Source organism: Sinocyclocheilus rhinocerous, unplaced genomic scaffold, assembly GCF_001515625.1.
Source record: "Sinocyclocheilus rhinocerous isolate Xijiao unplaced genomic scaffold, SAMN03320098_v1.1 scaffold1112, whole genome shotgun sequence".
Classification (NCBI taxonomy): domain Eukaryota; kingdom Metazoa; phylum Chordata; class Actinopteri; order Cypriniformes; family Cyprinidae; genus Sinocyclocheilus; species Sinocyclocheilus rhinocerous.
Genome location: NW_015657961.1, coordinates 1,470,371 through 1,480,293, shown reverse-complemented (window position 1 = coordinate 1,480,293; position 9,923 = coordinate 1,470,371). Strand labels below are relative to the sequence as shown.

Genomic DNA, 9,923 nt, shown 5'->3' with positions numbered 1-9,923 from the left:
TTCTGCATAATTAAGGGCGTGGCCACTTGAGTGACAGGTGGATTGCCGCTGCTGTCACCACCGTCGAGCTAGGTGGGTGTGGTTTCAGCAACCAGCTCCCGCCTCTTTGCCCATTTTCGATTACTCGGGAGTGACGCGCGGTGACGCGCTGCCAAGATGGCGACAGCCGGCTCCGCCTAGGCTTCAAAAACGCTCTTCGGAAACCTATGGGTGATGTCACGGACACTACGTCCATGTTTTTATACAGTCTATGGGTTTTACTAGGCATACTAGAAACTTCCAGGCAGGTGTGTTGGAGCTAAACTCTGCAGGACACCGGCCCTCCAGGTCCGAGTTTGGAGACCCCTGTGCTATACCTTATATCAGGGGTGTCAAACTCAATTCCTGGAGAGCCGGAGCCCTGCAGAGTTTAGATTCAACCCTAATTAAACACACCTGATCCAACTAATCAAGTCCTTCAGGCTTATTTGAAAACTACATAGTATGTGTGTAAACTCTGCAGGGCTCTGGCCCTCCAGGAATTGAGTTTGACACTCTTGCCTTATATAATGTGATATATCCATGGTGCATTTTAAAGACAAAAAATGCAGAAATCTGTAGTGTACTCTGCAAACTGTTGCTGATGGTTGTTCCAGATTCTACATTGTTTTGTGGATTGTAATGGGAGGTTTATATTTAGTCTGGTTTAACTGTAGGTTGTTTATGGTTGTCAGGCAACTTGCCTTGTCAATACAGAATTCAACTAATTGCTGGTCACAAATGATTGTACTGTATATCTGCTATTTTACTACAAATGTGTCTCATCCAGTCAAATTCAGAATGTATTACTGTTACGAGTGTTTTGGTTTCTATCCGAGTGTGTCTAATGTGAAGCAGCTGTCGTGCGCTGATGTCAAACTTATTCATTAGTTGTGAATAATCTTTTGGTTTGCGTCCATCAAATTCCAAATGAAAGACAAAATAATCAAATGAGATGAAGTACATTTAATTTGTAGTGTTTCATTTATTGGATTACCAAAAAAGTATTACGACATGGTTATGTGAAATAAAACATTTGAGGCTTAATTTTCCAGCATAATATTTTGGAATGTTTTATCACTGTGTAAATTGACAAATTACTCATACTGTTATACACCCCAAGGCTGCATTTATCTGATGCAGCAAAAATTCAGTAAAACATAATATTGTGAAATATTTTTACAATTTAAAATACCTGTTTTCTATGTATTTTTATTATTTCTGACGGAAAAGCTGAATTTTCAGCAGCCATTACAGGTTTCTTTATGATTCTTTGATGAATGGAAAGTCCAAAAGAACAGCATTTATTCAACAGAAATGTTTTGTAACAATGTAAAAGTCACTTGTGATCATTTTAATTCCTCCTTGCTGAATAATGAACTTCCCTCTCTCATACCTCCAGATGTCACATGAATTTATTTCACCAAGATTTTGTTTTTGTTGCTTAAAACTCCAAATTCATGGTCTCTAACATAAAGGGAGGTTTGACACAGCCCTTATGTTTCAAACTTGTGACTTCAGTGTAACACTAAATGTTCAGCAGAACGACAGCCTCGGTCACCATTCACTTTCATTGTATGAAAACAGTGTGGTAAAAGTGAATGGTGACTGAGGCTGTCATTGTGCCAAACATTTCTTTTTAGGTTCAACGGAAGAAAGACATGGAAGTCATACAGGGTTGAAATGACAAAGTGGAGACTGATGACGATTTTTTGTTGTTTTGCTTCTTGGGTACATTTATCGCATTCCAATTGTTTATTTATTTATGTGCTTTTTTTTATACTCCAGAACACGACAGATACAGTTAAAAAAAAATTCTTGCAGTATAGTTTAGCAATTTATTCTTATTTATACTACTGTCAGAACTGTCAATTGCTTGTCTGCTGTATTGTTTCTAATGGTCTGTTTCTGCAGCTGAAGAAGGACTATCTGGAGGCTGTTGGAGACACAGTGGATCTGTGCGTGATTGGTGCTTATCTGGGGAAGGGGAAGAGAGCAGGCAGCTATGGAGGATTTCTACTGGCCTGCTACGATGAGGAGAACGAGGAGTTCCAGTCTGTCTGCAAGGTGTGTGTGTAGAATGAGAGAGACCAGGGAAAACTAGGACTGTAAATCAATTAAAGATGAAGTAATTGCATCATATACAGATTTAATAAATTGAATTACTCACAGATTTTGTAATTAATTATTGTGTAATGTCTAATTCATGTATATAGATATTACTCAATATTGTGAAATTATTACAATTACAAGAACTGTTTCTATTCCTTTGGTGGATCCTGAATTTTCAGCAGCATTACTCCAGTCTTCATTGTCACATGATCCTTCAGAAATCATTCTAATGTGTCCTTGCTATATAAGAGTATTAATTTATTTCAAAAACTGACGCCAGATATTTGAACGGGAGAGTATATTATTATATAATATATATTAATGATTGTTGTGGTTTCGAATTTTAATGTTCATTAGTTTTTGCAGTATATTTATTTGTTGATTTTTGTCAGATTGGAACAGGCTTCAAAGATGAAGATCTGGAGCAACATTACAATTTTTTAAAGGTAAAGCAAGATTTACACTTCCTTGGTTTCCATGTTGTGTTCCTGTATTTATATGTTTAATGTCTTTATGTGCCATCCACCTCAGGAGCACATCTTGCCTAAACCACGCCCATATTACCGTGTGGACCAATCGGCAGAGCCGGATGTCTGGCTGGAGGCGGTACAAGTGTGGGAGGTGAAATGCGCTGACCTTTCACTGTCTCCAGTCTACAAGGCAGCAATGGGATTGGTCAGTACACCAAGCAGATGCGAATCATAAGGCTGAATCAGTGTTTTTTGATGACTGATGTTTGTGTTGTATAGATAATGGTGCCAGGTCTTAGTTTATAGTGCTTAAGTTTGGCTTTTCATGGTGCCATTCTCTCCTTGGCCATCAGGTGGACCCAGAGAAAGGCATTTCACTCCGTTTCCCACGGTACCTCAGGATTAGAGATGACAAAAAACCAGAGGATGCCACCACAGGGTCACAGGTAACATACACGAAATGCAGAATAATGAAGAGCAAGACACACAAGTGGACATTGTGTATTTATTTACTACATAGTGCTAATGTGAATGCAGTGCGTCCAAAAAGTTTGAAAAAGTAAAGCAACGATGTGTTTTGACATTAAAATTAATAAGAAATACCTAATATATGATATAATTTATCAATAAATATTTTATAAATCAATATTTCATTAATTCATTCCTTTATAAATAAAATATACGTCTTACAGTAGAAAAAGCACAAGTGTAGGAGACAACAGTAATTACCCCACATGGGATGTTCCTTTCAAAAGCAAATGTCATAAGTGCATAATGTATGGAAAAGCAGGATATGACACCATATGTGTGTGTGATGTAGTTCCATGGCATATGAGACAGGAAGAGTGAATTTTTAAAGTAGTTTTTCCTTCTGAAAGTCAAATGTGATGACATTGGCGTAGTTCAGAGCTTTGTGACATTGTGATTTAGTGGAGCAAGTGGAGTGGATCCGTTAAAGGAAATCCATCTTTTTACGCTCCACACTGTCTTTCTTTCTTTCCCCCGCTCATTTTCACAGTTCATTTATTTCGGTTTTCTTTTATTCCTGTCTCCCGATGGTTGGAAACGCACAGGCACACAAACACACCCTCTCAAAATGAACTATTCTGATCTCCTGCATCAGTCTCTCTCTCGCTCTCTCTTTCAGATTGCAGATCTCTACAAGAAGCAGCAGCAGATTCAAAACCAGGGCAAAAAACAAGATCTGGAAGACTACTATTGATTGTTGTGCTCTGATTGGATCCTGTTGTCAGCTTGTCTTATTCCTATTGGGCAATGGAGCGTTTTTCAATATTATGTTGCATATTAATGTGCTGAATTTTAATGCTGTGATATTGTGTGACTTAATGAAAAATGGAAATGAACATGTAAATAGTCTTTCAATGATACAGAGCTAAAATAAACTTGCTTTTCACTAACTGACTGCCTAGGGTGTTTGTCACCATGGTTTTGTGAATGTTTTGCCTTTTATGTCTCTTTTGTGTACTTTGCATGTGATCCCTTGTGTTTCTTGTATTCATGGTTGAATTTCACACATTTATTAGGTTATGGATGACCATTAATATGCTGTTTTTAAGTGTGTATCTATGCACAGATGATCATGTGAGTGCATATTCATGTTGAAGTGTGTATCTTTAGCATAGTGGGTTTCCAGTGAATTGTCCAACGGTTCTATTGTCAGTGGCCAAAGATAGAAAATTAAATTATCTAGCTCTTTCTTTCCATCACTCGCTTTTGTACTCTCCATCGCTTCCTTCAAAGGTTTCCCTTTCTCTTCTCCACTATTTGCTCACCCTCTCTGAAATGAGCCTGGCAGGTTTTGACACTGCTGTCAGAGTTAAGACTAAAGAGAATTTTAAAGTGTTGCTGTGACAGTCTAGTAATAGCGAGCGTTCATAGGACAGGCTTCACCCATCTGTGGAAGTATTTGAGAAAGGAATTACAATAAATGAATACAAGTTGAATTAATGTGAAATAATACAGTATTAATAATTCAACTGTTAATGCTCATTAAAATAGCCCATGAGCTGAATGTACTTGCTTGGTTTGGATTGCAGATAAGATTGATTTTAAGAGCCTTGAAGCATTCGGCTAAATTACTCTGCTGTTCATTAGTAAGGGCATGTGTTATAACCACATGTTTTTTTATTAACTGGAATCCAAGAACTGAACCAATCTAATCGTCCTAATATATACACAGGCTGTGCTCAGAATGGCATACTACCTTTACTATGCAGTATGATTACTGAGAAACTGTTTTTTTTAGTATTAATGTACTGTTATATTGTTTATTAATATAATTGAGTTAGCATTTTATTTTAAGTCTGTTTTAGGAATTTTTTTTGTGCGTTTATATATATATATTTTTCTGGTCAGCTTAAATTTATTTTTTTATTTTTTTCACTTATTTTAGTGAAGTGTCCATTGTACAGAGCACTGTGTAGGTGCTTCCCTAAGAGCCTTGAAGCATTCGGCTAAATTACTCTGCTGTTCATTAGTAAGGGCATGTGTTATAACCACATGTTTTTTTATTAACTGGAATCCAAGAACTGAACCAATCTAATCGTCCTAATATATACACAGGGCTCGCTCAGAATGGCATACTACCTTTACTATGCAGTATGTTTACTGAGAAACTGTTTTTTTTAGTATTAATGTACTGTTATATTGTTTATTAATATAATTGAGTTAGCATTTTATTTTAAGTCTGTTTTAGGAATTTTTTTTTTGTGCGTTTATATATATATTTTTTTCTGTTCAGCTTAAATTTATTTTTTATTTTTTTCACATTTTAGTGAAGTGTCCATTGTACAGAGCACTGTGTAGGTGCTTCCCTTAATGCATTGTGCTTGACTTCATTTCTAATGTGAAAACGTAGATTATTTGCTTGGACTGTCAACAGTAAAAACATTTTTACACAAAAATGTGACAATGTATAAGGTAAAAATTTATTTTTTATTGTGTACTTTATCGTTCTACTTTCAAAAAGTGCATACTGTGCAGTATGCTAGTATTCCATTCTCAGCATATCGATGCATTATTTGTTTTCTGTGGTTTTATTTTTACTAAATAAAAATTACTTTTTTAATTATTTGAGCAGTTTCGTCCATACAAGTTTTGTATTTTTGTATGGACAAAAAGAGTTGATCTTTTATAGTATATTTTGTGTTTCGTACAAGAAATAATACAGGTTCTGGACTACATTAAGGTAAGTCATTGAGTTATTTATTTTCCCTTCATGAAGTATGCCTTTAAATTTGAGCTCACGCATTTGTACATTATGCACTATTGTATGACTGTAGAAGTCTTCGGAAAGAAAAATAGCCTAGCGTACGAGTCATATGGACCACATTTATGATGAGTTCATCTGTCCTTTTTGAAGCTTGAAAGCTTTGGTACCTGTTCGCTGTCTTCATCACTTCTCCTTTTATGATCCAAAAAAAGAGACGTGCGTGTTTGGAACGACTTGAGGGTGAGTAAATAATGACATTTTTCATTCTTGCCTGACCTATCACTTCTAGGCTTGTATTCCTTGAGTATGGACCAGAATATGTGTGCGAGCGCTCAAAGGTTTCACTGCCAGACTTTTCTCAGGGTAAATAAACCGCTCTCCACCCAGAGGACCGCGTGTGTGTCATACTAACTTAACAGCAAACACTCCCTGAGAGTGTTTTCGCTCACAGAATCGGTGGAATGAGTCAAACGAGGCCCGTTCTCTGTCCTCCTCCATTGACAAGGGCCAGAGAGAAAGTATAACACCATACTTGCCCCAAATTTCTCTCTCTCTCTCTCCACTCCTACTCAAGCACACGGTTCCTCAAAACAATAACTCATCTTTGATTCCAAACAATGCTTTTGTTCTCCAGTTTATGCCCCTCTGCATCTCTTGTTTTGGTGCTCCCTGTGCCATCCCTGCCATGTGAGAACAAGAGCCGAGGGTAGAATGGAGGGAGGAAGAAAAGACAGATCGCTTCTTTGTCCTGATGTGACCCAGCTGAATGTCTGCTCTGTTGCCATTAGGCGTGTGTGTGTGTTGCTGCCACAGTCCAAATGGCTTGGGTTTGATGATGTCAGACAGTTTTAAAGATCTTTTGTGTTCAACATAAGAAAGCAACTCATACAGGTTTGGAACGACATGAGGGTGAGTAAATGATGACAGAATTTTCATTTTTGGGTGAACTATCCCTTTAAGTGGTCTTTTGCGGTGGAGTGTGTGTGGATGTGTCTATTCGGTGACCTATAGGCCTAATGTCATCAGATATAATGTACACTGCATGGTATTCGCTTAGTCCCTTTCTATAGTCTTTGGTTAAACCACATTTAAATTATATAATTGTTGGAACATATTATAACAAATGATATCATTTCTCAAAACAAGTGGCATTTTTGTAGCAATACACTTCACAAAAAGGTTTAGATTTAAAATAATAAAGCATTGTTTAAATTTGAAACAATCGAACTGTATTTTGGCTTTCTTGTCAGTTTAGTGTCATTCGATACTATAGTTTTTTTTATATTAAAATTTTTAATTTGTCATGCATTATTATACTCTGGATCTCTGTATGTTCTTTGTGTGCTCTGATGGATTAGTTTTGGTTTCCCAAAATACTCTGCATTTGTTTTGAGGCTCTTTTAGGACAGTTTATGCATTGTGAGACTCTATCGTATCACTCTGATTATTTTCAGCGGATGTGTGTGATGCCATTAGTGGCCCGACTGTGAACATTGTCTTAAGTTTTAGTGTGTTAAATAATGGCTTTTCTAACTTTTCATTGTCAAAGACTACCAAATATAATGATCCCCTTCTTAATATATAAGAAGCTACATATTTTTGTGTATAATGGTCCATTTAGGCTGTCTGTGAAGATAAGAAGAATATATTAACATATTTAAATAATATCTGATATTAGTGCTAACAGGCCTAAAGTTATTTTATTTTATTTTTATTTTACCTATCACCTTTGTTGCTAGTAGGCATATGTTTGATGTCACACAGCTTGTTTTTTTTATTTATTTATTTTTTATTAGGGTGATAATATAAAGAATAGGCTATATTACAGTTTATGTATTAAAATATTCTCTGATGCCACTTGTAACTCCTATCACCTTTGTTGCTAGTAGGCATATGTTTGATGTCACACAGCTTGTTTTTTTTATTTTTTATTTATTTATTTTTTATTAGGGTGATAATATAAAGAATAGGCTATATTACAGTTTATGTATTAAAATATTCTCTGATGTCACTTGTAACCTTGACGGCCGTTAAAATGATCTTATTTTATCCAGTTTGAGATCTTGTTAAACCACAGACATGATTAGCACAGCATGTGTATATGGATACCATTAAAACACTAACATATAAGCAGTGATAATATTTCGGTATGGTTGACATAAAATGACCTTCCCTTCAAAACTCCCAGCCAAATCTTTAAGGTGTTTTTGCATATTTTTACAGTTATTTGTAAAGACACTTTCAGCAGTATATAAAGTAGATATGCAATCATTTCAATTCCATTTCACATTAGTCTACACTTCAGTGGTTTATTCTCGTGTATACACTGCAGCTTTTTTGCTTCTGTTTTTTGCTTCACATACAGTCATTTCTTATCTTTTCTCAATTTTCTCTCTTTTGCAGGTTTTTCACCAGCCCGTCTTTCTTTCCCTGTGCTCATTCTACAGCTGTCACTCAAGACTGTGTGTTCCAGTAGCTCTCATTTGGGATTCAGCTGATGGTGCATTTTGATTGGTCTTGCTGTCAAAGTCAAACCCAATGTCAACACTGTGGTCATGCTCTTTGATTTCCATCCGTATGCAACAAACATGTCTAATGTACTTGCATTAGCGTAAACTCAGTTGCATAGCCTTGTTTATGCATTCTCATCTTTGAGTTATGTATTCTTATTTGTCCGTATGTTTGTAGTTGTATCTCCCCCAGGATTATAAAAAATTGGCCAAAAATGCCTAAACTGGCATATTTGCTGAAATGTCTAATAAGGTTCACAGTCCCTGTAGATCTGAACTGAAAAAAAGACGGGGAGAAGGGACCCGTAACCTTGGAAACCAACTGGAACGTCATATTCGGCTGCTTTTGTTAGCTGATATACTGCCCAGTGTGTATTATACATTTCTCAAGTTAAGTAAACTGTCATTAGTTGCATTTATAATGTGCATATATTTATTTTTACTTTATTATCTAGCCTGTTAGCTTGCTTAGCAGCAAAACAGTCAAACTAGTTATTCCCCTATAAACTCATATCGAAAACTACTGTACCATATCTTTGTGATACTTTGATATATGAACTACTACTGAAAGGATTTGGCTCAGATTATTTCTTTTGAAAGAAATTATTACTTTTATTCAGTGTGGACACATTAAATTGATTAAAAGTGACAGACTTTTAAATAGTTACAAATTCATATATCTTTCAAATAAATGCTGAAATTTCATCAAAGTATCCTGTAAAAAAGAATTATGGTTTCCACAATACTATTAAGCAATATTGAACTGTTTTCAACATTGATAATAATAAGAAAGAGTGGCAAATCAGCATTAGAATGATTTCTGAAGGATCATGTGACACTGGAGACTGCGTAATGATGCTGAAAATTTAGCTTTACATCCCAGGAATAAATTAAAATTTTAAATATATTCAAATAATAAGCACTTATTTAAAATTGTAATAAGTTTTTACAATATTGCTTTTTTTAAATCAAATAAATGCAGCCTTGGTGAGCAAACGAAACTTATTTCAAAAACTTCTTTTAAAAATGTACAGACTCTAAACTTTTAAATGGTAGTGTATCTAAAACTAATAAGATGCTTTTAGCTGAACTGGTTTAACTTTTTTTTTTCCAGCAGGAAAAGCTTTGCTGCTGAATATAATGAATCAGTTGAGCCGGTCAACTAATGCGGTTTTGCTGTTTATGAAGGAAAGGTGATCATGCCATCTTATTGGAGACCAAAGTTTGAAATTTGTGATCTTCACTGTACATTCAAAAGATACCCGATTCTCCTTCAAAATTGTCACTTTTATTAAATCGCTATGCTAGTGTCCTTATATCAACTCGTGTTTATGTCTCCCTCTCTAATATGTTCTATCCGTTTTAATGCCATTTTACTGGAATAAGAGGAGTGGGTGAGAGACTGGAGGAGGAAAAGAATGCAAACCTTTGTCTACAGACACAACGATGGTGGGAGAGAAAGAAAGCAGCTCTAAATTAGGCCCGCCCGCTCACCCCATGTCTTTCTGTCTGTCTCTGTCTCTCTGTATTGTGGTGTCTGGAAGACGTCAGCAGAGGAGAGGAATCTGAAGAGAGGGAGAA

General features: G+C 35.9%; 1 protein-coding gene across 2 annotated transcripts in view; it reads left to right on the top strand.

Annotated features, from left to right (window-relative positions):
- Positions 1-4,015, top strand: part of lig1 (ligase I, DNA, ATP-dependent) — a 23,491-nt gene extending 19,476 nt beyond the window's left edge. For both annotated transcript variants that reach the window (XM_016529956.1, XM_016529955.1), the window contains exons 23-27: positions 1,933-2,085; positions 2,523-2,576; positions 2,662-2,805; positions 2,954-3,046; positions 3,748-4,015. In XM_016529956.1, the coding sequence (XP_016385442.1) occupies positions 1,933-2,085; positions 2,523-2,576; positions 2,662-2,805; positions 2,954-3,046; positions 3,748-3,822 (519 nt within the window). In that variant the 3' untranslated portion in view covers positions 3,823-4,015. The remainder of the gene's footprint in view (positions 1-1,932; positions 2,086-2,522; positions 2,577-2,661; positions 2,806-2,953; positions 3,047-3,747) is intronic.
- The last annotated feature ends 5,908 nt before the right edge of the window (positions 4,016-9,923 follow it).